The sequence below is a fragment of the Heliconius melpomene genome, chromosome 13 (assembly GCF_056956725.1).
Source record: "Heliconius melpomene rosina isolate 202511_hmr_F chromosome 13, ASM5695672v1, whole genome shotgun sequence".
NCBI classification, from domain to species: domain Eukaryota; kingdom Metazoa; phylum Arthropoda; class Insecta; order Lepidoptera; family Nymphalidae; genus Heliconius; species Heliconius melpomene.
Window position 1 is genome coordinate 7,535,598 of NC_140401.1, and position 17,789 is coordinate 7,553,386.

At 33.3% G+C, this 17,789-nt stretch overlaps 1 protein-coding gene across 2 annotated transcripts in view; it reads right to left on the reverse strand.

The window, feature by feature from the left end:
- The window catches only part of LOC146532781 (uncharacterized), a 42,583-nt gene that overhangs the window by 9,342 nt on the left and 15,452 nt on the right, over positions 1-17,789 (reverse strand). The window contains exons 1-11 of one of the 2 annotated variants that reach the window (XM_085195921.1): positions 17,301-17,454; positions 5,616-5,664; positions 5,173-5,308; positions 4,745-4,850; positions 4,122-4,283; positions 3,384-3,509; positions 2,612-2,724; positions 2,137-2,232; positions 1,585-2,053; positions 1,153-1,239; positions 535-595 (exon numbers count right to left, since the gene is read on the reverse strand). In XM_085195921.1, the coding sequence (XP_085052047.1) occupies positions 535-595; positions 1,153-1,239; positions 1,585-2,053; positions 2,137-2,232; positions 2,612-2,724; positions 3,384-3,509; positions 4,122-4,283; positions 4,745-4,850; positions 5,173-5,288 (1,336 nt within the window). In that variant the 5' untranslated portion in view covers positions 5,289-5,308; positions 5,616-5,664; positions 17,301-17,454. Of the gene's footprint in view, positions 1-534; positions 596-1,152; positions 1,240-1,584; positions 2,054-2,136; positions 2,233-2,611; positions 2,725-3,383; positions 3,510-4,121; positions 4,284-4,744; positions 4,851-5,172; positions 5,309-5,615; positions 5,665-17,300; positions 17,455-17,789 lie in introns of those variants that run through there. The other variant, XM_085195920.1, reaches the window with a different exon arrangement.

Consider the following 17,789-nt stretch of genomic DNA (forward strand, 5'->3'; position numbering starts at 1 on the left):
TTGATGATTAATGATTAAATATTTTAAGACTGATTTAAATTTTCAAATATACATTATATATAGTAAAATACTCTATTATCTAGTAAATAATTGAGGCCTTTAGTGGGCAAAAGCGAGCAACTGTAAACGTTACAGGTTGTGACATATTTAATATTTTCATTACCTTGCTTTGGTACCGTGATAAAGCGCGGCATTCAGTTCTGCGTGTTTTATTATGAACAGAGTGTCTTAAGGCTATGTGCGGCATACAGGATGAAGTTAAACATTAAATAAAAAATAAAATGTTTAAAACAAAGGTTCAGTAATGCACTTTTTAATAACAAAAACAAATATTTAAAAGTCCAGTTACAGGTATTAAAATCCATGTTTCAAAGAAGGCAGGGAAGAAATGTGTTTCACTGAACGATTAACATGTTACAGCAAGGTACGTGTGCTCAGAGTTACACCTCTGCGTAGTGCTCTCACTTAAAACTTGTTATGCATCATACATAAATTAAAAAAAGATAGTTTGAATATATTCATGTGCATACGTACGCAGGTCGTCGGAGGATTGCGCATCCGACACCGCGCAGTATGCACCTTTGGTCCTCCAGTCCTGTAAACAATTATTTATTTGAAATATGTTTTTTTGTTCAAAACAACGAAAAAAAATTAGACAAAACAGGAAAATAAAAATTTTAGTAATGAACTCCTACTGTACGTAATGGTTAAGTAAAAATGTAAAAACGCCATTGTACTTAGCTAGCACTGACTTTACTGCAATACTAATCTAATTGGGTAGGCTTCGTAATCGTTTTGTATTTTTCCAAATAACAATATAAAATAAAGCTCTTCAGTTCCTAAATAACAATTTAATATGTTAAGTGAGGAGCATTAGAAAAAGACTTTGGAAAATAAGAGAACTTACAAACACAGACATGGGATTTAAAATTTAAATTCTTAAAAGTAAAAAAACAATATGAAAGCTAATTTATTTACATAAATGACAAATAATCCTACTAATATTACAAATGTAGAAGTTTGTAAGATAAATGTTTGTTCCACTTTCAAGCAAAAACTACTTTTATATAACTTGGCTATAATAATATATAACAATAAGTTTAAGCAAGCGAAGCCGAGAGTGGGTCACTAGCTAATAACAAAAAAGTTTACCTGAGGTTTACGCTTCTTTTTCAGCGAATTACGGGTATGTACAGGCGTGGAGCGAACTGACGTGGAACCCGACACCGCGCCAGACATCTATGGAAAGTTCCTTTTCATTACAAGTTTACTTTACTCTACTATGATTTTAAATTGATATTTTTTTTTATGGAAGAAGGACAAGGCAAACGAGCGTTCGGGTCACCTGATGGCGATCACCGCCGCCCACGACCCCGTGCAACACCAGATATGATATGATTGAGTTAATGTGATAATGGCAAAAAAAACTTTTCTACAGCTATAAATTATATTTTATATACTTAACATTTCTACTTATTAAATGTAATATAAAAAAAAAAAAATAATAAATCAGAAATATCAAAAGTTTTAGTTGGGAAAATGTGACTTTGACAAATTGTCAAAGTTTTAATTATAAAACGTTACCTCGAGTCGAGCTTCTATCTTAATAGAATCATCATCCATGTCTAATATGGACAAGTTATTGATATTATTATAATCAGCATAATGCGTGACGCTGTCTACCGCTCTCTCTTGGACATAAGAACCGTTTTCATCCTTCGATTTCAACTCATGAGACTTATCGTAAGGTCCGTTTACCTCTCTTGGTTCATATGATTTATCATAAGGCCCGTTTACATCCCTCGGTTCGTGCGCTTTATCATAAGGTCCGTTTACATCCCTCGGATCATATGCTTTATCGTACGGTCCGTTTTCATCCCTCGTTCCATACTTATTAAAAGGTCCGTTTTCGTTACGAGCGTAAGTTCTCCGTTCTGGTTCATACAAAGGTACTGAGTCTCGTACACCATCGTGAAGACAGACACGATGTGGATCGTATACAGGCTCGCGAGCGTATGAATTATCTTCATCGCATTCACTTGCTGAATTATCACTGTGAACGGAAAATATTTTATTTTAGTCCACATAGTCAATTAAAACCCTAAATTGCATATAAATTGTCATAAGCAAGCTCACTTATGGTTATATTCTGGTGTACGAGGCGCGGTGGGCGTAGCGCCAGACGCATCTGGTTCTTCGAAACCTTCACCGTCTTCTGGGTATAGGGGAAATCTAAAAAAAAAAATCTTTTGAGTTTAGTGTAACTAAAAAGATACATTCAAATGAATTGTAACAAATAATATAAATTTATTACTATGTGTGAAGCTTTTAGCTTAATCACTGGAAATCTAGTATTTTTTTTTAGGTCAGGTTATATTTTGTACGGTCGATAAATCTAGGCCGCTCTGAATTTTAAGTTTTCTGAACTTTTGAGCATTGTTCATTCGGGAAGAAAATATTGGAAAATAAGAAAATTTCTGAAATAAATTCTACGCACCCATCTACACCTAATTTCAGGGCGACCACGATTCCTTGTCCGTACTGTATTCAATGTTGTGATAGCTTATATATATATATATATTCTACGAGAGCCAAACAAAAGAGTAAAAACCTGTAATTATCTTCAGAAAGTCTATCATCATCGTCGGTAGCGATGAATTGAACACAGAGGGCACAATCTCCTTTTACACTTTGCAATGCTTGAACTGCTTCTTTGTGACAAGCCTGTCACAAAAAATAGGAGATATGACAATTAAAACTTAAGTTATAGTTTATACAATAGCAAAATACTTTTTAAGACATTGGATTTGGACCCACGCCACTTGCAAAGCTGATCGCTGACGCTCTGCGTCCAAGTGTTTTAAGTTATTTTTTATTATCTTCATACTTCTCCTGCATTTTTAAAGACAAAGAGTAGAACTAGTAGCACCGCTTTTCATTCACTTGGGGCATTGCGTGTTAGGTAAGGGACACTGATTCTCTTAATATATTCAAAAATCTCGTCCGAGCAATACATATTAATATGTCATTAATCTTAACAATCTCAACTTTATATCTTATCCCTGGGCATCTATATTATTTATGACTATATACAAAAAACATTAATACAATTTTGAAAAGAAGTAAATTTGACAGTACAATATCTGAGTTAGATATAAACCGTTGATAGGTAATATAGTGCCACCTATGTCGCTCCGAAATGAGTATGGGCACTCAATTAAATGCATAATTTATTTTTATTTCCCCTTTTCTAAGATAGAGAGCGACGTCAAGTTCCGCCTCTCAACACTGAGTTTGGAGTATCTTAACGTTAGCTTCTCTGTTTAGTTTATTATAATCAGGAAAAACCTCAAAAAACAAGTATATAACGTGAAATATAATACCTGAGTTAGGTCTAAGTCGTTGATAGCCAGTATAGCGTCACCCACATACAGTTCGCCGGTGAGCGCCGCCGGCCCGCCCGCCTCCAGCTCCGATATGAGAATGGGCACGCCATGTTCCCGACCACCCTGTATATAAGCATTCATTATTAATAATGCTTAAAATAGTATATAAATGTGACATTCATTAAATTATTTTTTCCAAGGCATATCAGGATAGAGTTCACTCGCTACAAGATTTTAGGGACAACTAATTGAATGATTAACTGGAATAAGAAAAATAATAACAAGTTATAAATGAGATCATAATAATACTTTGTAAACCGTTTGATAAGTGTGCAACGTATATACCAATACCTGTTTAAAATAAAGTTGCCATATTATATACTCATGGGCATAAGAATAACGGGGCCGAGTGTTCTATGCCCACCCTAAATATTTTAGTGACAAAAAATTGCCCTGAACCCTCTCCACCAAAATGAGACGCCGCAGGATCGCTCGCGCATACTACTACGACGCCTCGATGAAAGGCCCGCCTGTTGCAGGTCACCGTCGCCTTCAGGGTGCCCTGGGGTTTCTCCGAGGGCACCCGCAACCTCGGTGACTTGCAGAAGGATCACCCTGACACTCCCGCAGTAGCTCCTCTAGAGTAGTGGGAGTAGAAGATGCTCATACCGCCTTCTTCTACCCCCTGATTATGAAATCTTCCTACTGTAACTATAAACATATAAATTAACCTACTGTAACAGAGATTCCAAGTCCCAAATGCGGAGATCGTCGGACGCGCACAGTGCGCGGAGCTGGCGGCGCGTGTGAGGCCGGCGGGCGCGGCGCGCGCGGCGCTAACCCGCGGCACACGCGCACCAACGTTTTATGGCGTTGGAGAAGGATTTCTGCCTCCACCTTTAAATAGAATGATTGAATATTTTTTTTGGCTTCACGCTGTACACAGTATATACCTACTATACACAACATTTTTCATTTGTTTTTCTTGTATCTGTGTCATGCTTAAGTTAATTTGTTTGCTTTTTTTTGTTTTGTGCTTAAGTTATTTATGGTGTAAAAAAGTATTAAGTAAATAAATAAATAAGGAAGGCAGAGGGAATCTAATGTTAATACACTCCGTTTCCCACTTTGAGATCAATTACCTATGTTATTATTTATTTATTTCATTATATTAATAAAAAAATAATACTTAAATATCTACTGCATCCTACATGACAAGTATAATACAAAACACAATAACGGTTTTTATAAATTACTAGGTATACCATTTGATCAAACTACAAAAAGAAAGTGTTCCAATTTCACAGTAGACATTTTTATTCATAAAAGAGAATAAGTTAGTAGTATAATATAAATACTTGGGCCCATAACGAATCTCTCAATTCGGCCCGCATGTCGCTACCGAGCAACTGCAACTGCTGTATCCGTCCCGCAAGCTCCTTATCTAGGTACTTTGTTGCTAACCTGTAAAAGTTAGTTATAGCACATGTAGGTAAATATGTAAATTTATATATTTATTAGGCAGAAGTAACTTGGGAACTTAGTGTTACGACACTCCTTTCTTAGTTTCTCTCGTTATTACTTTATGTTAATTAGTGTCTGTGGGCTTGTGGCTTTTGTTTCAACTCGGTAAAAAGTTGTAATTTAAAATTATCGTGATTTTCCCAATAAGTTAAGATAAACGCTGCGTTGCTGTCTGTCCGTAAATGGGGCAATTTATTGATTCCAGACTTTCTGACTATTGCGGTCACGTGGAAGATGTATATATTTATTAATAAATTATTACCTAGCGCCAAAAAGCTCGGAATGTAAGGCAAGCACAGTTTCTCTTAAAGCAGCGTTCTCTCGCGCAAGTTGTGCAGCTTCGGCACGCGCGCGCGCCGACTGCGCTACATTAACCATGATGTCTCCACATTTTTGGCCTGTGAATTAATTAACAAGCAGAAACAACTAAAAGATAAGACTATAATTTAAATTTTTAAGACCATTCCACACTTTCAACGAATTCTGGAGGAATTGTGTGTTGAGTAGCGGAACTCAACGTTGCGCTTTGAGGCAAAGTATGTATATAATATTTCATTCCCCCGAGTGGGAATCGAAGCTACAACCTATTGCGGTATAGTAGCAAGCTTGTTGCCCTACCAAGCCAAGGATGGCCTCGATATCTGGATATCTTATTACCCACAAAGTCGCCTATTGTTTAGGAACAATAAAAAGATTAAGCCTTACCTGCTGCCCGAAGTTGTATTAATTCAGCTCTGATATCTACAAGCTCCGCCTAAAAAAGAAAAAAAAAAAGAAACATGAAACGTGTAGATTCAAATAACACCAAATTGCAAAAATGGGGCGTGTTAAATTTTCTATGAGTTCGAGCATTTTTCTGGTTTTTTATCTAATACAATCTTTGGCGTTTAAAATCCTAAACAATAGTATCCACGTAATACATTCCACATGTAATGTGTGATTTAAAAAATGCACTGGAAAACATTTTATGCTACATCTTTTGATATAGGTACATAAACAACTAAAGTTTGAAGATCAAACCGTTACAATTCTATTATTAATATAAAGGACAAGTGTCTATTAAAGCATTTCATATAATATTACATTTTATTGTATCCATTAATTTATATTCCATAATGGAGATTTGATTTATTATTATTTCAACTGTCAAACAAACGCTAAGCCCTGCGGGCGACATCAGTATCAATATTGACGTCTACTGGATATTGCTCGTCATTGGTCTCACTCTCAGTTGATGGCAAAAACACTCTAAGTTCGTTTATTATCTCATCATTAACACGTTTACATTGTGAAACATATTATCTAACTAAGTTTCACTTTTATTTCAAATTAAGTACAGATGCATTTAATCAAGTACTTACTGCTATTATTTATGTGTATACCTACGAGCAGTGGTAGTGTTATATAACCCTTGCAACGTAAAGCTGCGGAAGCAAATCAATATCGTTGTTATTAAGGCAACACAATTAAGTATACTTAATCTCCATTTATTACTGTTATTACATTTTGGAGTTGCAATAATTAAATTGAGGCATCTTGTGAAATTAGAACAAAACAGACATGGTAAAAAACATAAGTAAATATATGAGTAAATATACTTAGTACATAACGATACCTATGCAAGATAAAGCTACTTCGTGTCTTATCGGGCATATTGTCAATACTATCATAAGCTATTTCTAGTGTTTACCTTGTTAAATACTAGTTCATATTACTAAGTTTGCTTTATGTGCTTAGGTATAATAATGTAAAACCAAAAATATTATTTATTAAAAAATTTGAGACATTGAAAACATAATTGGAACATCTAATCTATGAGGCACTGCTTTTAACCCTGGAAAGATAGTGATAGATAGATAGATATTTTTGTGTTTAATTGTATTACAAGACTGTAAACAATAAGGAAACACGCCTCAATATAATATAAAATTGGAATCCAAAGCTCATAAATGCAAATCTTTGCACAGGCATAATAAACTATGCAAGGCATTCATATAACAGCCTTTGTATAACATTCATATTCAATAAATACGTCCTACGCTGATCTCAAGATCATTATCGTCTTCGCTTTTAGTGGGCGTGTGTTTTAACGGTCAATTGTGAATATTACAATAATAGCAACGCTTTTCAACAAGTGAAATTATAAAATGATTACGAAATATAACGGCCAGTTTATAAATGAACTATCTCTATACCAGACTTATTCAGAATCATTGATAAATTGTATGTAACGAACCACATAAATACGGGCCATTGATATCCAGAAAGCTTGTCTAAATTTCTGTCTTTTGTGCCCTAAGTAATAACACAATATCATTTTTAAAATAGTATCCAAGTAAGTGTTTTTTTTACACAGCAGGGTAGGCAGATGGAACCTAGTAGGTATTAAAACACTCCGCTCCCCAAATATCTATTTAGGTTTTTTCTTTTTTAGTAACAAAATATTAACCGACAAGGAAAACAGAGTAGCTATTTAACCAAATAAATACAAACAGTGCCTAAATACCGTTGCTTCATTCATCGAATGTGGTGACTAATGGCAGATAACATCAAACATAGCAAAGATTGATTCATAACATATCTATATCAGCACACACATCTTAGATACATTACGATTAGACAAAGTCGCGCACGTGCCGCGCGACGGCCGCTAGCCACGCTTACACACGAATCAACCACTTTTTTATTCATGGCGCTAAGTAACAATAAATCTTGCCGGGTTGTGTCGACACTGTTTTTCGTATAAAACGAAATTTGACTCTTATTATAAAATATCTTCAAGCACTTTAGTGTCGTAGTTACCTAATCTAATATCGCATTTGTATGTGACCACACAGCCAGATTAAATAAAATAAATAGACGCGACAGTCAACAAAATGCCTTCGGAAATCAAGAAATGAGGAAATATCTAACGTGAAAGCTGCATCGTATATTAATTATCGTTCGTATGAAATATAATATAGTTTCAAGTGTGTTAATTATTATTATTCTTTTCAAAGTGTGAATAAACACCTTAAAAATGTTAATAAAGGATAATCATTTTTAAAGATTTCAAACATAAATAAAATCAAAATCTAACCAAGGAAACCTGTCAAAACAAACGAATGGTAACGAATCAAGGCTGTTAATAGTATTAAAAAAAAAACAAAAGCAGATGTACCAACACTGTTACATTATTTGTACCTCTGGAAGCAACACAACGCGGCTTTCATTTACATAAAACGTTTGCAGCCAGTCTGTCACGAGGAGGCACGATTGTCCTGCCGCTTTTCACCTGATGTCACTCAGTATGCAAACATTCTTCTTTACGCTAACTGTTCTTAAACATTTTAAGGGCAGTGAGGTTAATTGCTTGCATGAATTTTTGTTTTCTTTATGGTTTTACGAGCTCCCTTTTGTGTACATGACGTTATACTAATTTGTTTATAACTATGTTCGAATTGTAAAGTAAAAACTAAAGTTAGTAGTACGCTAACTTAGGAGCATCGAAGTGACGAATTGTATAAAGTAATAAGGTTAAAAAGAAATAAGTTCGCATTTTTTCCATATCAGTTACTAACCCATGTTAAAGTCTGATTAAGTTTTGTTGCATTGTATTTTTAAGCAAAGATACCTAAATACATGGCTTACTGAGCCATAATCCCAAAAAATATAGGAAACAATCTATTTATTTTATAGACATCTCGTCTACTACTTACTACAAAAAGGTGAAGAACGAAATTATTTATCTTTTTCTACAGTATTGGATAAAAATATTAATAGATAAATAAAATACACAAATATCTGCACATACACGCAAGTATATTTTATATTATTTTAGGTTAAATAATGAATATACTTATCTACTATTATATCTACCCAAAAAAAAAAAAAACAATTTACAAAAATCTCGAATGAATTCGTAAGACCCAAAGACGATAAACAATAGAAAAGCTTGTGAGGAACGGAACCACCCAACTAACTAACGGATTTTATCTCAGAAAGGTTCTGATCTCAGCGGGTGCTCATTTGCTTAACACTGTCTTATCGGAGTTACATTATATATTAAAAAGAGCCGCTTCGACTGGCAACCGGATGCATATGCCTTGTTTTTAAATGAGAAGTTATAAGTATTAAGTAGGTATATATTATTTAAGAGTTCTTAGTTTACGGAATGACATACAGTTTAGCTATTCGTTGAAGAAAGTCCGTGTCTTGTTGTCTAACAATGGCGTGATTTAAACGGCATGCAGCGAAACAAATGACGAGACAGTACAATAATGAACTCGCTATAGAGAACATAGTTAATGAATACTCCCAGTAACAAACTGGGAGACGCTCGCCCGCCACCGTGACTTGGAGTCATTCCAAGCGTTCAGCGTTGATTATTTAAATTTACCTTTAAGTAGCCTATTTTAGAGTTAACATGAGTGTCTTGGGTTCTATAATTAAATTATAAAATAATTATAATTCTGTTAAAATATTTAATCACACAAATTATTGTGTGGAGACTTTTAATATTGAAAAGTTGCATCCTAATTTTTTTGCTACTAATTCGACGTTTTCTGTATAATTAAACTAGTATTACAAATAGAGTGAGATAATAGAGAAACTGAAATAAATTAAATTCTTAAGTAATCTCAAAGGTAAGACAGTCAATATTTCATAGATAACATTTTTAAAATTTATATGCAACAAAATATTATATCAAATTTCGGTATATAATTTCTTCGAAAACTATTTAGATTTTGTCAGTGTGAGAAGTGTGCTTAAGAAAGTTTGTCATTCGTACCTGGCAATCAACGATGCAATATGCACGTGTGGACGTCATGTCGTCTACAACCACAGACGGTTCTAAGAATCGTGTATATGTATGTAACGTAGCATGACGACATGCAAAAGTAATGCATTCTTATAAACGTCCTGTATTAAATTACAAATTCTCAATAAACACATCACATCTTTTTGGATATATATATTTTTCTTTTAGGATAAAGTATAAAATAAATTACTTATCAAATAATTGTATTCGGTATATAAAATTTAATTATGTTAATGTGAAATTATGATGATGAAGTTTATGTGTAACTAGCACTAATGTACGGAAATACTAAAATTAAATTAAAACTACATCCCCGCTTTCGTTTCCATATAATTATAATCTATTAATTACTGCGTTTATTTCTATCAATCCTTACTCCTTATACATTTTTTTTGTGTATTTTAAATATATTTTTCTGATGTTTTCTGAATGTACAGTTTCTTATCTTATAAACGCGCATATGATATTTTATAACAAAAATATAATTTCAGGTGTTTACATTGCTTAAACTAAGTACACATTAAAAGATAAAATTCCGCGATGACATAAATATGACGTGAAGGTTGGTTCACGGTGAGCAATTTAAATTTATAAATTACTAGCGGCCCGCTCGCGGTTTCACCCGCGTGAACTATGTTATTATTAATTTCTGTCTCCATGACTTCGTCCTAGTGACGTTATGCAAAATTTGAGACACCTAGCATTTGTAGTAATGAAGTTTCATACAAACTTTCGACCCCAAAAACAACCCCTTAGAAGTCGAATATAGCAAATTCCCGTCTTAGCGAGCACCTACGTCCTATAAGTAACTCCTATGCAAAATTTGAGATTTCGTGTAGCACATGTAGTTTCTGAGATTTCGTGATGACTGAGTGATCTTTCGATTTTATATATATATAGATGAACGTATTAATAAAAAGGCACTGTTACTTTTTTAAACTCTACTAAAGTACTATAAACTCCATGTTAGCTTCGCTCGCGAACGCCCGTTTTTCATAATGTAATGATTTGAAAAAGCTCCAAAGAACGACAATGTCTTCTTTTATTATGGTACTTACGACATTACGTTCTCTTCCAAAATATTCTTAACTTATTTTTCTTCGGCATTAGTAGTAAGCTAAAATAGGTATCAAAGACAAAAAAAATGAAAATATTTAATCTTTTAGTCCTACTAAAATAAAAATATAAAATATAGGTTTAGCACATTTTAATTTATACAAAGCAACGAAGGTTAAACATCTATGTATGTGTTTTACAAGCTTTTATTTGACTTGCCGTGTGACGTGTTAGTGTCTTATTGTATGTAAAATATTGCAAGTTTAATTTGACCTACTTCCCAGTGCTCGATTGAGCTGAAATTTAGATAAAAATAAATAATTAAATCAGCTTCACGCTGTATCCCGCACCCCGCAGGGTAGATAGAGGGAACCTAGTGTTAAGAAACACCGTTCCCTACTTTCTGCCGAATTTTGGCATTGCGTGTTAAGTGGCAGAACACAAAGCCGTGTTTCAAAAGTTTTTTTTCCAATATTTTATTACTTATCTATTAGGGTCTTTCATAGCTTATACTAAGCAAGCAGAACAAATTTATGTTGTTTAAACTGTTCACACATTAAGAACCTAACAGAGTTGCATATAGATAGATCTATCTATTATTATGTACACTAGTAAATTGTTTGTTTTTTAATACAACACACAACTTATTTCGGAGATTGACAAACATTGTCCAGTTGATTTTTCAACATTTTTCCATCCATTATAGATAAATACACAGTTATAAACATTTTATTATTTAGCAAATCCAGCTTTTACTTTAGAAAATTATCTTAAATATACACAAGGGCATCATTATCGAGTGAAAATGAAGAATCTCAGTATATTTTATGACATTTAATTATGGTTACTAATTTTAGTAATTCACGCGAGTTAGTAATAAATATTTAAATTGTTTCCCGCAGTGAGCATATAGAATGGTTTGTGGGCGTTCCAGTGAGTACTAAAATCAAATGGCAAATGAAACGAACCAAATTAGTATTATTCGAAGGATGAATTTAAAAAATCGGCTGAGGCCAATCGTGGTGCAGGGGCACAAGCGTGTAACGTAAACGCGACAGGTTGTGAGTTCGATTTCCATTCGGAGAAATGAAATATTTAATATTTCGTCGGTCTGGTCGAGCTCGAGGCAAAAAGTTCCCACTTTCCGCCGAATTCTGGAGTAGAGTGGCGGAACTCCACGCTCCGCCCTGATACTGAGAGCGAAGATAATGAAAATATTAAATATTTCATTCCCCCGAGTAGTAATCGAACAGAGATACAACGTAAAGACGGCCCCTGTGCCACGATGGCGCTAGGCGCCAGCTTTTTACACTGTATCCGACAGATAAAAAGAACCTAATTCAAAATTCTACATATTACGTGTTGAGTCGCGAAGCTAAACACAGCAACACAGGCTAAAAAACAAAATACAAGTAGGTAAAACCTTATTAATGTCGTTGCGAACTAGCTAATATATATATTTTTATTAAAGCGTATCATGCGTGACATTAATATTTAATTTATCTACCATACATGTAGAGACAAAATTATAGTGCCTTTAGCATACAAACAGGTTTATATTGTCTTGCTGTTTGCGGTCACTATGGCCGAGGATGTCTTCGGTTGAATGGGTCACAAAGTGGACCGCGCGTCTTCCTGTCGTCTAGAGTATTCTCATACGAGTTGAGATCGTGAGATATAGTTTTTGAGGGCATGGAGCGTATTATTACGCAGTATTGAATAACAATTAAAAACTAAAGTTGTATATACAAAATATATAACATATGTAACTATGTACAAAAAAAGGTAAATTTAAAACAAAGGAAAACAGCCTCTTATGCTTTAGCCTTGTTGTTTATATCTTATACCTACTCATCACTTCAATATGAGAGGACATCTTTGTCCAAACCAAACTAGCACTTACAGAAATAATTTGGCTGAAATTAATAAGTGAAAAATAGCTCCATTTTTCACTAATTAATTATCCTTTTATTTCTTAATGTCATATGACGTGCACATCATTTTTTTTATAGAATAGATAAATAGTATTTTATATCAAGAAGAAAAATGCAAGTGATCAAGTGATTAACAAACAGATACTCAACGTGACTCGCGATTAAATTATTGTATCTATTAAATATGAATAACTTTTGAAGTATGCTATAAATCACAACATAACGATTTTGAGAAAGTTGTACAATGTGATTGTTATTCATGCGTGATGCATAATAAATATTAAGCCTATTTATCAACTTCTTAATATCGAAGTCATATGAAAGACCATTAATATAAGATAACCAAAATAACGGTAAATCTAATGTCAATATATCATTCTAATAAAAATTTGCATCATAAGTACACCTGGTATTATTGAATGTACCTATGTATATTATAGTATATAATTGTAGTATATTTCAAAACATTTTCTGTAATGACGAAAAGAAAACTCATGTTTGTGTTGATTGTAGCATTTAAAACATCATCTACGTATTCATTAATGAGAAAGAGAATAGATCGTAATAAAAAGCTCCATAAAGCAGTGAATCTCATTACAGAAGCAATTAAGTAGAACAAACACGTCAATCAAAGCGATAGCAGTGCGGATGCGCGCACGCACGCCGGCGCAGGGCCGGGCCGGCGGAAAGCTTGTTTCTCTTTTTCTACCGGCATTGTCCGAGAGGGAGAAACATTGATTTACTGCATGTCACGATAATTTATGAATGTAACATTACGCTTCAAACATATTACTTCTGGTGATAGTAAAATTTCGCATAATAACATTATCTAGGCTGTCATCGATCATGTCTTGGCAATTGTAGAAATAAACGAGCTTGTTTAAGTTAATGATGATACATCTGTCTGTATACTGATATACATGTAACATGTAAGAGAAGTATAAAGATGATAGTAAATTACCATCCACTGCGAATCAATTATACGATACGAGTCGGAGATACATATACCTATAATCAAATCTGACTAGTTTGTGTTATTCCAAGAATATGAATCGAGACTCGCGTGTAGCTCATCTGCGAATAAAACCTGTCGCGCTGCTCTATCATCTCACGATTGCGATGCAAATGTGACGGCCCGAGCGAGCTCATCTTCGCAAACGATACCGGTTACGTACGTATGTATACGCGCGGGCAAACCTTGGCCGGCTTACATCTAAACAGATTCTTTAAGCGCATAATAAACTTGATTTGTACCCATGCAACACCCACGTAGTGTCGTTTTAATTATTCTGTATCATTTAATATCAATAGATTTCCTAATAAATAATTTTCCGCGCTCGACTTAATTGCATAGTCATGTCAACGCATGCCTAAGAAGGTGATTTGTTTACATTTTTCATACATTAAAAAGATAGTGATTTAATTAACACGCTTTTAAGAATAGTCGTAAATCGCCCACATTTTATTTATTCATTTCTATTAATATTTTTGTATAATTTTATTTTGAGTCTGTCATCGTAGAATAAAAAAATTAAAAAGATTCAAAAATTTAATTAATTTTGCAGGAAAGAAAAACAAGATAAACACAAACATTGTATGGTGATTTTACAAAGTTTATTAGTATTTTATGTGCCATAAACATAATTACACAGCACAGTTCACAACCTTCCAAATGAGACTTTGTAACGTCAAAGTGAGGTATTAAAACCGGCGCAGTATTGATCAGTATTTTCTTACTTAGTGCGTTATATATTTATATTTTATAATTTGAAATAATATTAAAATAATATTTTCTTAAATGTCATAACCAAACAAATAAAAACATAAATAGTGACATATGTAGTATTTCAACCACAAAATACTTAAGTAACTTTGAAATAGCTTAACTTAAACTTTATTATTTTGATTTTTTTAGATTGATTCTTCATTTACTTATGTCACATTTTCCCCACGAGGATTTGAAATATAAAAATAGCATAAAATATTCAAAATATATCTTTGCAAACGATGTAGCCAAGGTCTTAATCATTGAAAATAAGCTTTAATTTAAGTGACCAAAAGTCTTTCAACATAGAGCCTGATTCTGTATTCAATTGTACTTAAAAGACTGCCCATTGAGAGCTTCTTAGAAGTATTTTCCTTAAGGCTGTTAACTGATACGTCTATCTATGAATAAGGTGCATCACAGCATCAGCACTCAATACTGAGTTTAATTTGACAAACTTTAGTCAAGCTCACTGTGACAGATCTTTTGGCATAAATTACCATTAGTCTAGTCTAGTAATCAGAATATTAAATACTAGTGGACCCGGACGCGGCTACGCCTGCTTGAACTATAAGAATATTTTCGCGTCGGTCATACTCATACTATGCCTCCCGAAGGCTAGGTCATTTCGAATCAGTGACATCTCCTTAATTATGTATTAGAATGTTATACAGTAAACTATAATTTCCACCTAGATAAAATGCTAAAAGTGACTATTATATTTATTTTCATAAGGATGAATGTCAAAATGTCGCGGTAACGGTTGCGTAGCGACGACGGTTGTTATTAACATGGCATAACAAGTATTTTAAAATATATTAGTATATATGTGTAATGTAATGTTATATAGCCTATAGCACTTCTGAAAAATGCAGCTTTCATACAAAACAAAAACAAAGTAAATCGGACTAGTAGATCCAGAGATCTTAGCGTTCAAACAAACAAACAAACAAACAAACAAACAAACAAACAAACTCTTCCGCTTTATTATATTAAGTTAGTATAGATAGTATAGATTGTTTTACGTAGCAATCAGATATTATTTATAACAATGCTACTATATTAGCGGAATTATTTAAACAAATCTGGTCATTCTATCGTTATAATGTCGCAATGCAAAGCCATTAGTTTAACGAGCAAAATGTGATAGCGAGAGATTTGCAAATTGTCGATATTGATAATACTCAGTAGGCCTTTGATAAGGTACGTAAATAAATTCGTGAGTAATGCCAGTAGTTGACCAATAGGTAGATAACCTGATCACAAGTTAAAGCTTTATAGTTAAAATTCCTTTAATTGTCATTTTCATTTGAATGACAATAATTTATGTTGTTCTACTTCTAGTAAAATAATTTTACTTAATGATAAATGCAAGCACATTTCTTTTCTTCAATTCAATTTACATGTAAAAACATAATACAATACAAAGTAGAAAATATTGATTTCTACAAATATCTAATTAAAACAGAAATAGACCAAAAACATCAAATGTATTTAATATCATGCTATACGCCTGTAGAATAGAGCAATAGCTTTCTAGAACACGATATGAGAAACCACAAACCGTCTTAGAAAATCGCGATAAAGTTTAATGGTCGTGTGGTATGTTATGGGCTGACACAGACGTTGCTACCAGCATTTCACATAAATTGATTTATAGATAATCGGTCACCCGCGACCACCAGACGCACTACGTCAAGTGAGTTCGTGAGCTGATAGTATATCACGGGATTAATGTTAGTTCGACGGCGAGAGGCCAACATCCCGCTTGCCCCTAAAATTTAATTGGCTCGTTACGCTTGCATGCGTCCAGGCACGCGGCGCAGATTGAAAATATAAGAGTAGAAGTCTTGTAACGTTCTTGGTTCATTTTGATTCGATTATATAATATGTATTTATACGTCAAGTCGTTGTAATGGAAGGACAGATTAGATATTTTTTATTACACTAATAATGTTTTACAAAATTTACAACAAAAATCTTCGAAACTTCTATTCAATGTTTATAAAATTTTAATACAAATTATGCATAATAAAGAGTGAGATATTTTTTTAACGTATTGTTAGTATAAAACATGAAGTGAAATTCGTATAACGGAACGGGGGAAGATAGCGGTAAGGAAAGCTCTGAAACATAACCCACTCTGACCGTCATCTGTTTAGTGCATGAAATAATATCTGGACTATATTATTTTATTTTAACACGAAAAACGTTTACTTAATCATTATTATAAACGGTAGTTGTGGCAAAAATTTAGTAGTTGATCTTAAATAAAATTAATAGTACTGACAAAAAAATCCTGATTCGTAGAAAATTTAATTCTTTAAACACAGACATACATACATAATTACTATGAATGTTGAGATAATTATGTATATTTATATTGTGCCTACTTATTAAATGGAGGACACTGCCGCCACCGTATGTAACGCAATTATGATTTACAAGCTCTGTGTCGGTTCTTAATTCTCATCATGATTGAAAGATGTAGTGCTAATAAAAAAAATATTACTTGCCAAGCACATAGCAGACATTAATCATAAAAATATAATGTTAATAATTGTTATATGTTTAATAAATTATCATAAGTTTAGTAGTACAAAATAATAAAGGCTCTATCAAATTGTTTTATTTAAAACAACAAATGGACCGTTTATTTTGAAAGTGGTGTAAGTCCATTTTTGAGAAAAATGAGCTATCACGTAATTCATGCTTAATTTAATATATTTTTTTTATATATAACTAGTCCGTGTTTAATTTCTCAAAAAAACCCATGTTTTGAACAACTTAAAATCGGTCGGTAAATGAAATTGCATAATCATCGACATACTAACCTTTAATTTTCTCGAAACAAAAGAAAATGGACTTACACCACTCTCAAAATAAGAGGTAAAATTAATACTCGACAGCAATGCCTGTCGAAGATTAAAAAGTGAGTTTCTTCAACGACTAAGCAATGCAAACTGTGCAAAAAACTGTACCAGAGTAGAATATACTCGTACATAAAAGTACTTTGTTGCAAATTTATTCTTATCTGAACTAGCAATTACTGAAGACGATAACGATAACGCAGAAAACATGTCGACTCTTGATGATGGCACTTTTCTAGTCTAGTGTCTACTTACACTCGCGGCAAAGCAGTCGACAAATAATAGAAAGTCAATTTATATAACTGAAAGTTACAACATAACCAATATTGATTGTAATGATGGATAATAATTTGAATGTTTAATAAATACAACATCAGCTCGCGTGAGGAGTGTCAGCATGATTATATGAGACAGCGTTTCACCGCAAAGAGAGCTAGCTAGCTGTAACACAAA